Consider the following 21633-nt stretch of genomic DNA (forward strand, 5'->3'; position numbering starts at 1 on the left):
ATATTCATTAAGCAATGACGCCTCATTTATTTAGAATTATGTCATGATTTTAAACACCACATCTAATTAGATACAAATAAATACATAATTCACAAAACAACAGGTTGTTGAATAAAATAATTTAAAGCCCCTGTTCTTGGTAATGAAGAAAACAATTTTAATTAACAAATAGAAGTAATGTATATTATACCTCACAATTCAACTTACAGGTGTAAAGGTAATGTGAAAGGTTTCTGTGCTAGTACTATTTCTATAAAGGAATGTCAAAGATCACAAAATGAGAAGTGGTACTTCTTAAAGAGGAACAAGCGGAGGAAATATATTACCATCTGTAACGCCAAGTCATTTCCCCTTTTTTAATTTTAATTTTAGAGTAGGGGATACTTCATGACTACCAACTAAATTTCATGTGCAGGACCTAATGTATAAATAAGCTATTCATGGGAATAGTATAATGCATATGTCCCTATGGATTTTCTGATTGGTAACAAAATGTACAAAATATGTTGCTTTTATAAGCTGCAAGTTAAAATATAACTTAATTCACAGAAAAGATGTACATTTTCCCCTAAATAGGGCTTTTAACATATGATAATTGCTCATATTTAAATTTAATTTCCTAAGAAAATAATTCAACTGGACGCCCAGTTGAATTCAAAGATATTTAATAATTAAAAGGAATACCTTGAAAGGTGTGCACTTTAGTGTACAAAGACATAAACACATAAAAATAGTAAGATTCTGACTTGATTATAGGAGAAATGCTTCACCCCTGCCCACTTTTCAGTAGCCACCTGCCTTACGTATTCTGGATAAAGTACTATGTTCTAAACAGTATCAGATTTTCACCATAGCAGTATAATAAAGCAGAAGGGGTTGCTACTGAAATGAATATTATCTTTCTATACATGCACTGGTAGTGTTGAATAAATGAAAATTATTTTAACTTAACATTTTTCATTAAAAAGATAAATATAAAATATGCAAGATTTGAATTTCTTTCCCTAGCTTGGGGACTACTGATTACTGACATCTCTACGTTCTACTTCTTCACCCGCCCTCAAAAATAGTTTGCACAAAATAATTCTAATAACATTGGTTACAGCTTGGTTTTACTCCAGTTTCATTTCTTGGAATGTTATTGAGCATTATTTCCTATATCAATTGAACTTTCTGTTTCCACAAGGAAGACACAACAGTAAAAATATCAACCAGAATTATATAATATATGAAGCAAAGACAACAAATCTGTATCCAAATAATTTATGAGAAGAAGGTTAATGAATAATATAAAGTTGGAAACATTGTTCAGAGAGCTACTCAATTTTAGTCCAGTGCTTGATAATGGCAAATAACAAACATGCTCCCTGAAAAAATGGGAAATCCATATACAGATTCTATATTAATAATAAAATGGATGTTTGTCAAATATAAATGAATGATGCAGACTATGAAATTACTTTTTTGCCATAAATCCTAAATATTGGAAGAAAAGTCTTTATTGGTATTATGAATGTATATTTGATAAAAGGAAAGACTTATAACTCAAATTATTGGAACGTGAACTATCTTACACAAAGTTGTTATGTGAATTATTCATAGAGATTAACAATCGGCTTCCATAATTTTCTGGTCACTGTTATCAATGGACATTGTCACGTGAATGAAGAAAATGTTTAGTAAATAAAATTTCATATGTTTTTCCAGACCATTTAAAGGCACATAATTGAGACTTTCATTATAAAAGCAGAAATTAGGCTGCAAAATGTTTATACATATATGCGGTGAAAGTTCTTTTGTGACCATCTTCAAGTTTTCATTTGTTTTCTCTTTTTGTCTTTTTAAGACTAAAGAGTGACATTTTGTGAGCGTTTTAAAACTTCTCTTTATCAAATTCTGTAATTTAAATCAATGCAACATACAAACCTTATTTTATTAAAACCAATGTTTATTTAATGATATTCATTTTATTTATGCTGTTTCTTATTGAGATTATTTTAATTGTTGATTGGGAACTTTCAAAGTTCAATGTAAGATGAGTGGCTATATAAACATTTTACATACGCACACACATTCACACAGCGTACTTATACATATATGTATTTCCAAAGGATTGTCTGTGCTTCAGAAATCAAAATCAAATAGTAGATGTTTAGCAAGCTTTCAAACACTGAAGTGATTTAAAGGAAAGATATCAAGAGAATTAAAAATATTGTCAGTAATGAAATACATTTTTATACTAAATATCTTGCAGTGCAAAATAAGAATATTCTCAATTAAATAGCCAAAATAAATAAATAAAAAAGCATGAGAGCTGGATGGATCTTTCAACAAGAGGTTAATTTGTTAACTATATACAAATACTAATGTTTCATAGAAACTGGCTACTCTACTAATATTAAATGCCAAAGGATAAGCACAATGGATTGATGCTGTGCCCGCCACCAAATAAATAATAAGACAACACATCCCTAATTCAAACTAAGGTTGTCAGCAGGTGGCAGCACTTATCTGACCTTGTCTAGACTCAGAAGTTTAGTAAGGTTGGGCCTAGTTTTCCATTCAAAGGGGGACCGCCAAGGAATACCACAGCATTACCCATACAGGAAAGGAAAGCTTGCTAGAATGAAGTAATGGCAAAGCACTCCATATTACTGCATGATTGTATCTATGTTGCCACCAGCAATTGAGCTCAACTTGAGAAAGTCTTGACTTTGCTTACAGTAAATAGCAACATGTTATATGCCATCCCTTGCTTCCAAAACTTATTCCTACATATTCCTTTATTCTATCACCTTCAATTTCAGAAGAAAGGAAATGGGCATGACTTTCAGATAAGGGGAAATGGAATAAATTCATCAAGAACACTTCCAGATGTTAATAGGGTACCTGTTTGTGTGTGACCAATAAAAAGCCAGTTTGAAAGCTAATATTACAAACATCTATCATCAACAGCTTTAGGTAACTACAACGTCCATCAGGTCTCTTAACTTGGTAAGACCTAATTTCATTGACTCCTTGCTCTACTTGAAACAGCATATGTTTTAAAAGGCAAAAAAGTTTTGAGAACATTTGTTGGCATGCAAAATAAAATTGCATATCTACAGAATATAACTGTTTGAGATCCTAGTTCAACATATCAGAAAAGGAAGAATTTCTCCTAGGCATCTTAAAACCTCTAATTTGTGCCAATTACACCCAGTATCTTTCACTATCAAACACTTCTGATTCATTAAAAATAGTTAAGAACATGTTAGCATCAAGCCCAAACAATATTTGCTCAAATAGTCCATCTATATAAAGCACGACTATCATGTTTTTTTACAATGCATTATTCCCTTTGTAAAAAGGTTTTCTGAATTAAAATGCTGAAAAAGCCTTACACAAAGAGCCTTAATTTATAACTTATGTTTATGACAAGTTGTCCTACTGCAAATAAATTGTTTGAGAATACCAAGCCTCTAACTTAAACTACAGATGTTTAAACAGAGGTATAAAGTTGCTAATATGCTCACAGTCTTCACAATAGGATGTTCTCCTAGCCATTGTGCTGCACCTCCATGCCTTTCTCTATGTTGGGCAATTATGCTGTCTCCTAAGTCAACTGTAAACTGTTTCCAAAATTGTGCCAGTCAAACCTGTTAGGCATCCTTTGCTAAGGTTTTAGTTTTTAGTGTAGAAAACACCAGGTCCTACAGAATCATTACATTCCATCTGTTCAGCATAAAAAGCAGCATAGCTTTTCATCTCTGCTCTTTAGGACCATAAGAACCCAAATCTTCTTTTATGGCTTAATTAACAATAACCTTAAACCAGTGGGTGACAAATTTATGTTTGCTGGCTGTGCACTTTAGCCAAAAGGCGGAGGCGGGGTGGGGGGGAGGAATGATGTGGGTGACCCAGAGAAAAGACACAAAAATAAAAGCGTTGCAATGCATGCACACACAAACATGCATGGCTCTGCATGTGCATGCACGCACACACACGTCCGCACACCCACAGACAAGGAGAAAGTCAACTCACAGAATCTCCAAGTCACGGAGGGCTCGGAAAGCTCCATCTTCAATGCAGCTGATCTGATTGTTGTCCAGTTGCCTGCAGGAAGGAAGGGAAAGGGTGAAGGCTTGCCTGATAGCCACGCTGCCTTGGAGCACCATGTCCTCAGCTTCCCTGTCACCAAGGTGTCCCTCCACCCCTCTGCAGTCTTTGCTTGTCATCGGGCGAAAGCTTGCTGGTAGCCTGCCACGCTGCTCTGTCTCTTCTCACTGACTCTCTAAAAGAGCTGCATACTACAGCACACTGAAGCCTGTCAGGTCTCGGTAAATATTAATTGTGCTTTTCCCCCCCTCTAAGGCAGAAGGGAATAATTTCATTACATTAGGACATCCAATCCATTATGAGCTTTTACCGTCATGTCACTGAAACAATTTCATTAAGCTAAAGGCCTGTAAATCATTGGAGGTCACTGTGCTGCCCCCATGACCTCCCAGAATGCTGCTTTTCTCCTTTTACTGGAAGTTGTAGTTCTCCATCCTTAAGAGTACTAAATCTCAAGCCTTTATCTGCCCAGGAGGTCCAGGGTGCACAGGGAATATACCCATTCCAAATTAGCCTCGGCTAATCTAATTGTATAGTCTTTTTATTATTATAAGCATCAAATGTCTGTGGTGGTTCGATGCTCCGCTTGCATTGTTGCTGGCCCCATCTGGAAGGCCTCACTATTGACACATTTCTAACCAGCATGAGCAGGAGAGATCTAATCATCAAATCAAATGTCAGGGTAGACACACTTGGAGCTAATCAGTTACTTTGGGCATAACGGAATAGACCTGTTCAAATATAAGCAAGACCAAATAAGGAAAGAAAGGAGAGCATTCAAATTGTCCCTTTCAAAATCAGACCAGGTATTTTTATTCATTTTTTTGTACACAAAAGAACACAGCGGTTGGTCCTAGATTTAGACCATGCCCAGCCCATTTCTGATCACAGATGTGCATCGCCCATTGAGGAATAATTCTTTATTAGACTGACTTTTCATGAATTGCTTTCGGATATATTTAACTGTAAAAATAATCTTATTGAGAAAGAATATATTTTTAAAACACTGCATTTTATTTCTAGGGCTATTTTATTGCTTTAATTTGCTTGTGCATATTTTCTTGTCTGATTTGTGGAGTCAAAACCCAATACCCACCTCTCCCTGGGGAAATAAATACATAAATGTATTCCCAGTTGCACACTTCAGGTACTGCTGAAGTTAAAAGTGCTAAATATGCTGTTTTATAATCAGGCATGCAATAAAATGTTGCATTGTGGAGTGGGTTTGCTCAAGATTCTGCAAATCATGCAATTTCTCTGTGCATTGTTTTGATGGTTTCTGCATGGATGCTATTATTTTGGCTCCATAAGAATCAGTGCATGGAGAATGACTTCAAGCCTTAATATATTGTATATGACTACATTGCCACTGGAATACTTCGAACTCATTGGAGTCAAAAAGTTTGAATATGCCTATGAAATAAACCTAATTATTTATTTATTTTTTATTTATTTTTTATTAGATCTTACTACCCAAATTAACTACTTTGTATAAAATAAGGTTTTAATAATGTAAACCAGATCAAAGATGATTCAGGGTAAAAAAAAAACCTAGAGTTAATTACTAAACAGTTGTAAGCGTTGTATCAGAATGCACCAAGTTTGCAAAATAATAGAATATGCTTAAACTTCATTCAAATCAGATCATACCTTTTTTGGAATAGACAGGTACAACAGAGGGCTCTTAATTGATTGTAAGTTAAAGACAGGCAAAAATACCTAAGAACACCCACAAGTGACCTTTTATATGTCCTTAGGAATACTAACAAAATCAAACCACTGTTGAAGGAACAATATCAGGGAAACAGGTAATTATAGAGATGAATTTAGATAGCTTTTAAAATGCCCAAACTTCAGTGCTGTGGTGGAACTGCTCACACATATTTCAATTCTTGGTCAAATCTTTATTTCCATTTCATTTTTCCTCCTTTGGTGGCTCAGTTTTTGGGAATATACTTTTGCTAATTAAATGAGAATAATATGGCTCAGTGATGACTGTTAATTAAATAACTTTCCGTAGCCAGAAATCTATTTCCGTAGCCAGAAACCTATACACTGCCTTGGTGGAGCAGTGGGCTAATGCCTCCTTAAGTAACACCAGCTGCCTGCAATTAGTGCAGGTTCGCATCCCACCAGGCTCAAGGTTGACTCAGCCTTCCATCCTTCCGAGGTAGGTAAAATGAGGACCCAGATTGTTGGGGGCAATTAAGCTGACTTTGTAATAATGCCACTTGGGGGGCCCTAATAAGCCCCAATAAGCAGGCATATACATAGAATGAAGGCTATTGCTAAGCACATTGGTTTGTGCTTAGATGGTAAGCCGCCCTGAGTCTTCGGAGAAGGGCGGGATATAAATGGGATTAAAATAAAAAAAATAAAAAAATAAAAAATATATATTTGTAATGCAGTTTTAATCTTGCCATTGCTTGGGGGCCCCTATTCACCATGTATAGAAGTTTGCTGATAGCTCTTCTCAGCCTTGTGAAGCTGAACACTTTATAACTCATGACTGATTTCACAATCCTCCTCATACAATAAATACAATTTAGCAATATAGCTGGGAGAGCGCGAGAGCTCATGAAATACAAAAGCAAAACCTTGGCACTTTACTGCTGCTTGCACATGGCACGCTTTTGTTTTCTGTGCTGTTTTTGTTTTTTTCTTGATAAGAAATTGTGCTCAGTGCTCATACATTTAATAATACAGGCACTCTTTATATACATACATCAGTATGTAGTGCAGTAGAAGTAGAATATATAATTTTAGCATAAGGGAATGCTATAAGTTACAAGCATAGTGATTCAAGCAGGAATTTAAACATGCCATTTTACTACTTTACGTGACTGCACTGGAGTGTATTGTGGGAATACAATTTTTAAAATAATCAGCTTATTCACACTGTCACAGCTTAATAGTCAAGAAGGAAAACAAGGTGCCAAGGTAAACAAACAAATCGTTCTTTCAAACTGTGCCTATCATGAAATGAAAAGAAATGGATTTATGACCCTAAAATATCATGAGAATCTTTGGCTCCCTGAATCTATGAAGATAAATATTGAAGAACTAGTTCCATGGCATTACTTTCCCTCCATTGAAAATTAACAATAATACCTCTAGACTGAAATATATATAATACAGTTATAGAAGAAAATCTACACAGTTACAAAAGAAACCTGGGGAAAAAAAAACCAGTGAGAAATAACATCAGTAGAATAGATTAAGAAGTATAGCAGATGCCATGCAATTAAGCCTATTCTTGCAATAAAGAAGGGAAAATCTAGTTTTGATTGTTCCTACAGTGTCCACATATAAATGTACAGTAACATACTCAGATCTGTATGGATACTGTACCTGCCATGTACCCTTCCACAACAAATACATATACATATAAGAGACAGAAGTTAAAAAAGAAAATAAGTCAAAAATTAATAACAGCAATCGAAATGTTAACATAAAGGTAAAGGTAAAGGTTCCCCCGCACATGCATGCTAGTCGTTTCCAGCTCTAGGGGCTGGTGCTCATCTCCGTTTCAAAGCCAAAGGGCCAGCGTTTGTCCGAGGATGTCTCCGTGGTCATATGGCTGGCATGACTAGATGCCAAAGGCGCACGGAACGCTGTTACCTTCCCACCCTAGTGGTCCCTATTTTTCTACTAGCATTTTTACGTGCTTTTGAACTGCTAGGTTGGCAGAAGCTGGGACGAGTAACAGGCGCTCACTCTGTTACATGGCACTCGGGATTCCACCCGCCAAACTAACAACATTCTGATCGACAAGCTCAGCGTCCTAACCCACTGAGCCACCGCATCCCATATATATATATATATATATATACATATACATACACATACACATACACATACACATACACACACACACACACACACACACACATACACACACACACACACACACACACATATATATATATATATATATATATATATATATATATATATATATATATATATATATATATATATATATATATATAGGGATGCAGTGGCTCAGTGGGTTAGGATGTTGAGCTTGTCAATCGGAAGGTCGGCAGTTTGGCGGGTCGAATCCCGAGTGCCGCGTAACAGAGTGAGCGCCTGTTACTCGTCCCAGCTTCTGCCAACCTAGCAGTTCAAAAGCATGTAAAAAATGCAAGTAGAAAAATAGGGACCACTACGGTGGGAAGGTAACAGCGTTCCATGCGCCTTTGGCGTCTAGTCATGCCGGCCACATGACCATGGAGATGTCCTCGGACAAGCGCTGGCTCTTCGGCTTTGAAACGGAGATGAGCACTGGCCCCTAGAGTCAGAAACGACTATATATATATATGTGTGTGTGTGTGTGTGTGTGTGTGTGTGTGTGTGTGTGTAAATTTTAAATTGCTAACAAAGAATTAAAGGAGACTGATATGCATTTCAAACTTATTAGTTTTCATCAGTCAGCCATACCCTTCTGAGATTCGAACCTGGGCTGATTGCACATTAGGCAGTTGTTTTCACCTCTAAGCCACAGGATCTCTCTCGCTTTGTTAGCTGAGAAGCAAGGGGAGATATATGTCAAATGCTTGTTAACTATTTTTAGATTACCTTGCTAGGCCCCAAACATGGGACAAATCTTTATTTCCTGTGTCAGCCTAACCTGAAGGCCATCGACAGGCAGTAGTCACACCGGTGACAGCTCATATTTGTGTAAATTTTAAATTGCTAACAAAGAATTAAGGGAGACTGATATGCATTTCAAACTTATTAGTTTTCATCAGTCAGCCATACCCTTCTGAGATTCGAACCTGGGCTGATTGCACATTAGGCAGTTGTTTTCACCTCTAAGCCACAGGATCTCTCTCGCTTTGTTAGCTGAGAAGCAAGGGGAGATATATGTCAAATGCTTGTTAACTATTTTTAGATTACCTTGCTAGGCCCCAAACATGGGACAAATCTTTATTTCCTGTGTCAGCCTAACCTGAAGTCCAACGACAGGCAGTAGTCACACCAGAGACAGCTCATATTTGTGTAAATTTTAAATTGCTAACAAAGAAGTAAGGGAGACTGATATGCATTTCAAACTTATTAGTTTTCATCAGTTAGCAATTGGAATTAGAATTCAATGAACCTATGAGCTATGCCGTGCAGGGCCACCCAAGAAGGACAGGTCATAGCAGAGAGTTCTGACAAAACGTGATCCACTAGAGAAGGAAATGGCAACCCACTCCAGTATCTTTGCCATGAAAACCCTATGGACAGTATCAAAAGGCAAAACGAGATGACCATCAGGTATACTACTGCGGGCAAGAATCCCTCAGAAGAAATGGAGTAGCCTTCATAGTCAATAAAAGAGTAGGAAAAGCAATACTGGGATACAATCCTCAAAATGGCAGAATGATCTCAGTTCGAATCCAAGGCAAACCATTCAATATCACAGAAGTCCAAGTCTATGCCCCAACCATCAGTGCTGAAGAGGATGAAACTGACCAGTTCTATGAAGCCTTACAGCACCTTATAGAACTAACACCAAAAAATGATCTCCTTATCATCATGGGGGATTGGAATGCTAAAGTAGGAAGCCAAAAGATAACCGGAATAACAGGCAAGTTTGGCCTTGGAGTACAAAATGAAGCAAGGCACAGGCTGATAGAATTTTGTCAAGAGAATACGATGGTCATAGCAAACACTCTTTTCCAACAACCCAAGAGATGGCTCTACACATGGACATCACCAGACGGTCAACACAGAAATCAGATTGACTATATGCTCTGCAGCCAAAGATGGAGAACTCTATACAGTCAGTAAAAACAAGACCAGGAGCTGACTGTGGCTCAGACCATGAGCTTCTCATTGCAAAGTTTAGGCTTAAACTTTAGAAAGTACGGAAAAGCACTAGGCCACTCAGGTATGAATTAAATCATATCCCTGTTGAATATACAGTAGAGGTGACAAATACATTTAAGGAATTAGATCTGATAGACAGAGTGCCTGAAGAACTATGGACAGAGGTTCACAACATTGTACAACAGGTAGCAACCAAAACCATCCCAAAGAAGAAGAAATGCAAGAAAGCAAAATGGCTGTCTGAGGAAGCTTTGCAAATAGCTGAGGAAAGGAGGGAAGCGAAAGGTAAGGGAGAAAAAGAAAGATACACCCAATTGAATGCAGAATTCCAGAGAATAGCTAGAAGAGATAAGAATGCCTTCTTAAATGAACAGTGCAAAGAAATATTGATTGATTGATTGATTGATTGATTGATTGATTGAATTTATATACCGCCCATTCCCGAAGGACTCAGGGCGGTTCACAGGGCAAGTTAAAAACAATACAAAAAGAGAGAATAAAATAAGATTAAATTAATACAAGCCCACAAGATTAAGATAACATTAAAATTAAAATTAAAATTAATATAATATAATATAATATAATATAATATAATATAATATAATATAATAATATAATATAATATAATATAATATAATATAATATAATATAATATAATATAATATAATATAATATAATATAATATAATATAATATAATATAATAAATATAATAATATAATATAATATAATATAATATAATATAATATAATATAATATAATATAATATAATATAATATAATATAATATAATATAATATAATATAATATAATATAATATAATATAATATAATAATATAATATAATATAATATAATATAATATTATAATATAATATAATAATATAATATAATAATATAATATAATATAATATAATATAATATAATATAATATAATATAATATAATATAATATAATATAATATAATATAATATAATATAATATAATATAATATAATATAATATAATAATATAATATAATATAATATAATATAATATAATATAATATAATATAATATAATATAATACAATATCCCTCAGTCCAGGCCAGACAATTCAAACAACCAGGTTTTTAAGTCCCGGCAAAACGAGCGAAGGTCAGGGGCAGTCCGAAGTTCCATCGGCAGTTCGTTCCAAAGGGTGGGCGCACCCACAGAGAACGCCCTCCGCCTGGGAATCACCCGCCGGCAATCTCTAACCGGCGGAACCCTAAGGAGGCCCTCCCTGTGGGCGCGCACAGGATGATGGGAAGCTGATGCTGGCAGCAGGTGCTTCCTAAGGTAATCCAGACCCATGCCATTTAGGGCTTTATAGGTCATCACCAGCACCTTGAATCTAGAAGAAGAAAATATTCACCTTGAAAATAGAAGAAAACAATAGAATAGGGAGGACTAGAGATGTCTTCAAGAAAATTGGAGAGATGAAGGGAACGTTTCATGCAAAAATGGGCATGACAAAGGACCAAAATGGCAGGGACCTAACAGAGGCAGAAGAGATTAAGAAGAGGTGGAAAAATTACACAGAAGAACTATACAAGAATGAGCTTAACATCCCTAACAATCACAATGAGGTGGTCACTGACCTCGAGCCAGACATCCTAGAATGTGAAGTGAAGTGGGCCTTAGAAAAGCTGAGCAACAACAAAGCTAGTGGAGGTGACAATATTCCAGCTGAGCTACTCAAAATCTTAAAAGACAATGCAGTAAAAGTGCTACACTCAATTTGCCAGCAAATTTGGAAAACTCAACAGTGGCCACAGGATTGGAAAAGATCAGTTTACATTCCAATTCCAAAGAAAGGCAGTGCCAAAGAATGTTCAAACTATTGTACCATTGCACTCATTTCTCATGCTAGTAAAGTTATGCTTAAAATCCTACAAGCTAGACTCCAGCAGTATGTGGGTCGAGAACTACCAGACGTACAGGCAGGATTTCGAAGAGACAGAGGAACTAGAGATCAAATTGCCAACATATGCTGGATCATGGAGAAAGCTAGAGAGTTCCAGAAAAACATCTACTTCTGTTTCATTGACTATGCTAAAGCATTTGACTGTGTGGATCATAACAAACTGTGGCAGGTTCTTAAAGAGATGGGCGTACCAGACCATCTTATTAGTCTCTTGAGAAACCTATATGTGGGCCAAGAAGCAACAGTGAGAACTGGACACGGAACAACTGATTGGTTCAAAATTGGGAAAGGAGTCCGGCAAGACTGTATACTGTCGCCGTGCCTATTTAACTTATATGCAGAGTACATCATGAGAAAGGCAGGGCTAGATGAATCAAAAGTTGGAAATAAGATTGCCGGAAGAAATATCAACAACCTAAGATATGCAGATTATACCACTCTAATGGAAGAAAGTAAAGAAGAACTAAAGAGCCTCTTGTTGCGGGTGAAGAAAGAGAGTACAAAAGTTGGGTTGAAACTTAACATTAAGAAAACCAAGATCATGGCATCTGGCCCTCTCAATTCCTGGCAAATAGATGGGGAAGAAATGGAGGTAGTGACAGATTTTATTTTCCTGGGCTCTAAGATCACTGCAGATGGGGACTGTAGCCAAGAAATTAAAAGACGCTTGCTCCTCGGGAGGAAAGCCATGGCAAATCTGGACAGTACACTAAAAAGCAGAGACGTCACCCTGCCAACAAAAGTACGTATAGTCAAGGCTATGGTCTTCCCTGTTGCAATGTATGGCAGTGAAAGTTGGACCATAAAAAAGACTGAGCGCCAAAGAATTGAGGCCTTTGAACTATAGTGCTGGAGAAGACTCCTGCAAGTCCATTGGACTGCAAGGCGATCAAACCGGTCAGTGCTAGAGGAGATCAATCCTGACTGCTCTTTAGAAGACCAGATCCTGAAGTTGAAACTCAAATACTTTGGCCACCTAATGAGAAGGAAGGACTCACTGGAGAAGAGCCTAATGCTGGGAAAGATTGAGGGCAATAGAAGAAGGGGATGACAAAAAATGAGGTGGATGGATGGAGTCACTGAAGCAGTAGGCAAGAACTTAAATGGACTCCACAACATGGTAGAGGACAGGTAGTCCTGGAGGAACGTTGTCCATAGGGTTGCGATGGGTCGGACACGACTTCGCAGCTAACAACAGCAAATATATATATAGGTCTAAGGCTGGCAGCTGAGACCAGCCCATCCACTCAAAACACATCCCCACCCAATCAGAACACAGCCCCCATTCAAAACACATTCCCACCCAATCAGAACACAGCTAACCCCCCACCCAATCAGAGCACACCTCCACCCACAGACTACACCCCCTCTGGCAGTTTAAAAAAGAAGAAAAAACAGCCACTACGACACACTTCTCCCAGAAGAACGAAGCTGAAGCTTCCAGCCTGAGGATGATGGATGAGATTTCGTCGAAACGTTGCCCTGATACCTCCAATTCTATGTGGGAAAAAACCCGAATGACCAAAGATCTACATACAAACACCCGCGAAAACCTCAGAAAACATATATATATATATATATATATAATGATTTTATAAGAACAGAAGTAATATTATTGGAACCGACAACGATATTCTTCTTCATTACAGCTTTTCCATTAAGACCTAACAAGCAGATCTTATCTTTAGAAGGTGAAGGGGAAAACTGGTAGCAATAGATAGGCCTCAATTTTTTTTCTCAGTTTTTTTTAAATCTGAAGACTAAGAGGCTACAAGATGATATTGACTTTTGAATTAACATATATAAGGATATTTAGTTGTACCTGCATGAAAACAATAGTTCAACCTACCCAGCCGAACATATAGATGCAGCTTGCCTTGGAGGATTAATATACAGTATTCTCTCAGGAGAATGCCTAATGAAATTTAAGGTGTGCACGTTTAGAAACAGTGTATTTGAAGCAAAAACCTACCGATACACCATCTGCTTTAAGATTATTTTAAAATATAGACATGCATGATCCCATATAGCAGACATGTCAAACTCATAATGTCGCACAATGTATTGGAGCCTTTTCGCCATTGCCGGCAATGGGGTGGGTGCAGCTTACAGATGAAGCATCCAGCCCACAGGCCGCCAGTTTGAAATCCCTGCCATACAGAGAGTTCTTTAAGTTTTTACTTTTGAATTAAGCACAGTTCTTTAAGGATTGTTGGAATCAGCTCTGAAGCTATCCTTTGTTGAGATGATAGAAGAGATAATAATAATAATAATAATAATAATAATAATAATAATAATAATAATAATAATAATAATAATAATAATGATGATGATGATGATGATGATGATGATGATGATGATGATGATGATGATGATATCTGAAGGACAATTTTTATTATATAATATAATAAGAATATCTGAAGGACAATGATGAAGATGCACTGAAATTAGTATATCAGGAAGGGTTACTGACTACTGGAGAGATCAAACTGGCCTACAAGAAAGACCAAATTTAGAACAGAATAGAGGCATGGGAAGACAAAGCACTACATGGCCAGTGCATTAAAAAAAATAGCTGGGAAAGCAGATAATAACAAGACCTGGCAATGGCTAAGAGCAGGAAAGTTGAAGAAAGAAACCGAGGGACTAATTCTGGCTGTACAAGACCAAGCCTTAAGGACAAATGCATACAAAGTCAAAATTGAGAAGACAGCAACAGACAGTAAGTGCCGCCTATGCAAAGAAGCTGAAGAAACAGTGGACCACCTGGTAAGCTGCTGCAAGAAGATTGCACAGACTGACTACAAGCAGCGGCATGACAAAGTAGCAACAATGGTGCTTTGGAAGATCTGCAAGAAACATCATTTGCCTGTAAGCAAGAACTGGTGGGATCATAAAATAGAGAAAGTCATAGAAAATGATAAAGTTAAACTGCTCTGGGACTTCAGAATTCAGACAGACAAGCACCTGCAACATAACACCCCGGACTTAACAATTGTCAATAAGAAAGACAAAAAAAGTCTGGATAGTGGACATGGCAGTACCTGGAGACAGCAGAATAGACAAGAAAGAACTGGAGAAGATAACAAAATACAAAGACCTACAAATAGAAATAGAAAGACTGTGGCAAAGGCAAGCAAGGGTAGTACCAATAGTAATAGGCGTCTTGGGTGCAATAACTGGAGCACCACTTGAACACCATTGACATTGACAAATTCACCATTAGTCAATTGCAAAAGACGGCCTTTCTAGGAACTGCTTCCATCCTGCGATGATGTCTATAATACCATCAAACATCCACATCTGCCTATCCCAGGTCCTTGGTAAGGACTCAATAGGTAGACAAAAATGTAAAATCCAGTCTGAACATTTGGCTGACTGTGCGATGAATAATAATAATAATAATAATAATAATAATAATAATAATAATAATAATAATAATAATAATAGTAGTAGTAGTAGTAGTAGTAGTAGTAGTAGTAAAGTTGGAAGGTTTCTTGGAGGTCATCTAGTCCAACCCACTGCTCAGCACGCGGGCTGAGGAATTCTGGGAGTTGAAGTCCGCAATTCATAAAAGGGCCAAGTTTGTAGACCCCTGCCCTATAACATTTCAGACAAATGGCTGTCCAGCCTCTTCTTAAAAACTTCCAGTGTGGAGCATTAACAACTTCTGGAGGCAGATTGTTTCACTGATTAATTGTTCTAACTGCATCACTTTATTTTTAGTGTTTCTATGAGTGATCAGAAAAAATTATCCTTTTTTTGGCACTTTGTTTCCTTACTGGTTGAAGACTTGCCTCAACCTCTTGTAATAACCCACTGCTTGCTTCACCCAACATCCTGTGATACATCTGCATTGTTCTCTGAAATATCAGGGAGTGGAAATTGAAATCCCTGGCATGCAGGGAAAATGTGAAAGTTGAAGTCCACGAGTCATAAAAGAGCCAAGGTTACCTACCCCTGATCTAGGCTGATTACATTTTTTCATCGAGTTCTTTTTAGCCACTCTTTATAAGAGCAACTTCACACTATGAAAAAGAAAATGTGTATCCTTAGGTCTGATACAGCAGATATATTTCAACATTCTTCAATGATAGCTAAATCATTGGAGCTGAATCACAAAGAGCTGGAGATGCTCTGAGTGTTTTCTCCTTTCCTTTGTTCTGTTCTCATTGACTCACCCAGGATTCATTATCCTGGAGTAGTTAAACAGTGATCTAACCACAGAATAGGCTCCAAAGTGGAGTAGTATGTGTAGAAGGCCAGGATAATGGGCACAGAATTGGGACAGAAGAGGGGAGAGGGAAATTCTTTCAAATCCATTTCTTTCTGTTCCTTATTTTCCTTTCCAGGTTTCCTAGTGCAAAGGAAACAGGTGGTAACAGACAGAATGACAGAGACGATTAGAATCTGATAGAAAGAGGAAGAGGTGTGCCTTAGTGATTAAAAAAAAAAACTCCTTTCCAGGAAGATGATGCCAGGTTGCCTGGTCTGAAACCCATCAATGAAATTAATACCAAGCTGGATGGGCCCATGTCCTACGAGCCCCATGCTTTAGCAGGGTAATCATGGCATCCTTTTTTAATCTTTGAAATTAGAAAGAAAAATATCCACATTTCCATGACTTGATGGAAAGAGGGAGACCTCGATGACCATCCATTAGTTCAGTGACTGCTTGAAATTACGATCACATTATTGCAAGTCAGATGCTTGGCAACCAGCATGGATTTACAACAACTGCAGCAATCCAGAATCATGTGATCGTCATTTCTGATCTGCACAGCCAACAAGCAAAATCAATGGGAAAGTCAGAAGTTACCTTGTGATGGTGGTCATGTGATGTCACCCTTAACCTGTAAAGATTGCAGCTGAAACTAATAAACTGCTGTTGTAAGTAAGTTGTGGTCAGAAGATCCCCCCCTTTTTTGTAACTATGTCCCTTAGCAATGGAGTCCCTAATCCAATTGTGGGTGGTGTACGAGGACTACCTCTATTACCTCATTTTCCAGTGCGGCATATGTCATAACCTGTCAGCAATGCTCCACTATGGTCATCAAACTGTATGCAAAATGATTCACATATATAAATCTGATACTTGAAATAGTGATTTCCAATAAAGAGTGGGTGGAGGCATTTTAATTCCTCCATATTATCAATCACTAATCTCAAGGTGGTCTTTGCTAACAGAAAAAGTGGTTGGCTCGCTGAGTTAGAATTCACTAAGACATTTAATAGCATTTCTCAGAAACTAATCAAAGACCTAGGCTTCTTATCATATTATAAAAAAATATCAATGCAAGAATCTTTGGGTCACATGGAACTTAGTTATTCTTTGTAGTTATTCATATTCTCACTTTTTCATACACATTTTCCCTTCTTTTCTCTCCCCCCAACCACAATATGTATGTTTGCATATATTACTTTCTCAGCTTTTAAACAGTATATCTGATGCTTTCACAACAATAAATTTGATAAGTTTTTAAACTGTAAGAAGACTGCTATTGTTCCAACAGACTGTTGTTGTTAGCTGTGAAGTTGTGTCTGACCCATCGCGACCCTATGGACAATGTTCCTCCAGGCCTTCCTGTCCTCTACCATCTTCTGGAGTCCATTTAAGCTCTCGCCTACTGCTTCAGTGACTCCATCCAGCCACCTCATTCTCTGTCGTCCCCTTCTTCTATTGCCCTTGATCTTTCCCAGCATTAGGCTCTTCTCCAGTGAGTCCTTCCTTCTCATTAGGTGGCCAAAGTATTTGAGTTTTAACTTCAGGATCTGGCCTTCTAAAGAGCAGTCAGGGTTGATCTCCTCTAGAACTGACCGGTTTGATCACCTTGTAGTCCAAGGGACTCATAGGAGTCTTCTCCAGCACCACAGTTCAAAGGCCTCAATTCTTTGGCGCTCAGTCTTTTTTATGGTCCAACTTTCACTGCCATACATTGCAACTGGGAAGACCATACCCTGGACTATACGCACTATATGCAGACTAAATCAGGCTATTCCTGTAAAAACATTACAGATGATATATCTTGTCATTAAGACTTTGAAGAAAAAAATCTGCCAAGAAGAATAAAACAAAATTGAGGAGCAAAATCCTTTATGTTTGGAAACATAAACTTAAAAAAGAGGCAAAGCAAATAACACATCGAACATTCTCTCTGTATTATTAATACTGTCATTTTTTTTAAAACAACAACAACAACAACAACAACCTGTATGTCTTAGGTACTGCTGTTTTATTATTTTCAAGAATTATTTTGTGTGTATGTGTGTGTTACACTGAGAAGGCTTTTCAGTGCTCAGATAACAAATAATAGGGAAAAAAGTTAAATATTGATATTACTAATGCCAAGCATTGCATCAACAGTTGGCATAAATAGCCATAATTGAAGGTGTGAAGCAGTGAGTTACCACTAATGATAATATTGATATACCACCAGATAATCTCGAAGTAAAACAACTAAATAGGCTTAAATCATTCTGTTTCGGATAAATATCTAGAGGAAAAACAAAAACATTTTTTTCCAAAATATGAAAATTATTTCATGGGAAGCTAATGTATCCTGTATACACTGCATGTGCTTGCCAATTGGTGGGATGTGGGATTGGAAGATAATGACTAAATTAGAAATCCTATTTGTACAGAATAGCATGTTTATGCTTCAAAGAAACTAAATTTTAGTTACATTTTCCATACTGGTCAAAATGTGCCAAGCAATGTGCATAACTTTAGCAATGCATGTATAACTTTAGCAATGCACCAAGAGCCTTGGTGGAGCAGTGGGCTAATGTCTCCTTAAGTAACACCAGCTGCCTGCAATTAGTGCAGGTTCGCATCCCACCAGGCTCAAGGTTGACTCAGCCTTCCATCCTTCCGAGGTAGGTAAAATGAGGACCCAGATTGTTGGGGGCAATTAATGCCGCTTGGGGTGTGTGTGTGAAAGCCCTAATAAGCAGGCATATACATAGAATGAAGGCTACTGCTAAGCTTGTAAGCCGCCCTGAGTCTTCGGAGAAGGGCGGGATATAAATGGAATTAAAATTAAATTAAATTAAATTTAATTTAATAGTTCAGTGTATTAAATTAATTAAGGAAAGGAAAACATAGTCTATGAAATTAAGAGGAAGGGGAAGGATCTAATAGAACCAAATGAAGGTGAACTGATCCAGTCACAAATTGGTGAAATATCGGTGTCTCCTTTGAAGAAGAATATTCATAAAATTCTTCTGTTACACCGTTACCTTGTTTCTCATAAATAATATTAAGCAGAATTGTTGAATTCTTGCTTTTTTCAGTTGAATGGCAAGAAGGGAAGTCTGACACTACCAAATTGTCCTGCTAAAATTGGGTTAACCACTAGACAACAGTGTGGAGAAAATTTGCTGTTATCTCTTTGTTCTCATCCACATTTTTCTATCTGATATATAGTAATTCTAAGTAATATTGGGTGTGTTTGTTCAGATTGTTCATTGCACAAGAGTTTCATGTCTGACTGGAGCACCAAAAAAAAAGCTTAGGAATCACTGAGGTTTTCATTTCTGGGAAAAACAACAACAAAAAGCAACAATGGATGTTTGGATGGCTCAATAAATAAACATTGCTTCCTAGCCTGTGAGGACATTTCTTACTCAGTGAACAGGATAGTAGACACAGTGGTCCACACACTGTTCTTACCTCCATCATTCCAAAGACACCTTTTTTTAATTTGCACAAAGATGCCGTATTAGATACTACTAGTCTTTCTACTGTATTCCTAATATACTACTTACCCATCCACCATCAAACAATGAACTTTAAAAAGGTTCTATCTTGCAGATTCACTACAAACATTTAAAATTTAAATCTGAAGACCTGAGAGAGAGAAAAAAGAGTATTTCCTTGGTGCCGAAAAAATAACAAAGTATTATCCATAGTGCCATTTTTATTCCATAGTTGGATGGGATGCTATTGAGAAGACAATAGAAGGCACTTGAATACTTCAAGTACTTCAAGTACTTCATATTCCTATTTGTGGATTTTTTTTAAAAATCCCATTTATATCCCGCTCTTCTCCGAAAACTCAGGGCGGCTTACAATTTAAAGCACAAATCAATGTGCTTAGCAATAGCCTTCATTCTATGTATATGCCTGCTTATTAGGGCTTTCGGCCCCCCCAAGCGGCATTACCCCCTCAAACATGTATCTACTTTCAAGTCTAATGAAAGTGAATAAAACTTAAATCTCAGTACTTACATATTAACAACTGCATAATTTAGGTTTCACTTAATTTTAAAATTGAAGTTAGTTAGCCTTTCACAAAGCATTATATTTCAACAGTATATAGAATTCCAACATGTTGTCTAGTTCTGGCTGAATCACATTTTTTTTCTTTCTTGTCATCAAGGTTAGATTGACAAATGGGGCAGACTGTAATACAATAGTTAAATTATCTGTGCACATGTCATACTTCCCTACAGAACAAAGTTTTCTATGGCAGCCAATTAGTTGCTAAATAAAACTACCATGTCCAAAAATGAAGAGTAGGATGTTTGTGGGTGAGTATGGAGAGGCAGGAAAATCCTTAGGTGCTCAAATCAGAATTTCTCAGATAAAAACATTATAGAAGAACAATAATGACAAAGGACAATATCCTACAGCTTCAAAACCAAATTCTACTAAACATCCAGGGCTTAATGCAAAATAAAAAGCTACATATACAACTATAACCAGCATATACTCATATAAAGAAAAGTCCTCATTTTCTCTACTTTTTCATTCTAACATTTCTTCCAAAGATTTCCCAAACCCTTCAGGATGCATGGGACTGAATTTTGAAAGAGACAGAAGCTGGGGAATCCATGCCAATAGTGATTTTTTAAAAAAATATCTCGGCAGACAATACAATTCTATTTCCCTCTTAAAACAGGGGGAGAAAAAATATGTTGTGGTATTATCATTAAAGAGACATTGCTATAAATTAAGATATCCTTGGTTTGAATTTTGCCTCAGCAAAGTATTCACGAGGTAGATTTAATAAAATCGTTCTCTGTCAGGCATCTTCTCTCATCTGCAGTATGGTAATGTTCCCTACAGGAATTTTTGTGTGCACAAGATAATATATCAGAAATACTTAAAACATTCTAAAATGTAAATATAAACCTTAAGTGTTAATTTTATTAACCGAGGGATTCACAATTAGTTTACCACACAAATTCCTCAGAGCCTTTCCCTGTTCTTATAGTCTTTGTTGTTAAGATCATGCGTCTGACTTATTCGAGCACGACTTTATACGCTCTCAGGGGGGCCCCCCCATCCTGGGAGCGACCCGCCTTACTTTTTACACCTCCTCTTGATGAAGGGCCCGAGTGTTGGGACCCTGAGAGATGGCTGGGCATGGGTAGGGGCCTCCGATATAAGCCAAATAGGAGGCCCCTGGTTAGTTTTTTGGTTAAATTTTTTAGGAGGTTAGGGAGGGGGGTGGGAACTTCTTTTGGTTGTTCGGATATGGGGGGCAGTCCAGCAACCACTGTTCAGGCCAGGGCCGGGATTGATCGCGGAGGGGAGGAGCGGAGGTCGGTCGCCCCCGGGGCTCCAGGGCAAGTCGTGGGAATGCCTATTCCCACGACGTTAGGGAATGGCAGCAGGTGCAGGAACAGAGGGCCGTATCGACTCCAGGGAAGGCCTCTCCGCTACTTGCAAGCGGTGAGGCGTTCCGACCCTCTTGTTCTACCCCGAGGTCCCGGGAGTGAGGATGTGCAGCCTCCTGAGCTCCGGCTGGTGTACCTGAATGCCAGGTC

General features: G+C 37.5%; 1 protein-coding gene across 1 annotated transcript in view; it reads right to left on the minus strand.

Annotated features, from left to right (window-relative positions):
• Positions 1-21633, minus strand: part of SLIT3 (slit guidance ligand 3) — a gene marked incomplete at its 3' end in the record, with an annotated part of 569754 nt that overhangs the window by 229762 nt on the left and 318359 nt on the right. Inside the window, exon 6 of the mRNA XM_081320704.1 lies at positions 4024-4095. Within this exon, the coding sequence (XP_081176830.1) occupies positions 4024-4095 (72 nt within the window). The remainder of the gene's footprint in view (positions 1-4023; positions 4096-21633) is intronic.

Source organism: Vipera berus (genome assembly GCF_964194415.1).
Source record: "Vipera berus genome assembly, chromosome: 2".
NCBI classification, from domain to species: domain Eukaryota; kingdom Metazoa; phylum Chordata; class Lepidosauria; order Squamata; family Viperidae; genus Vipera; species Vipera berus.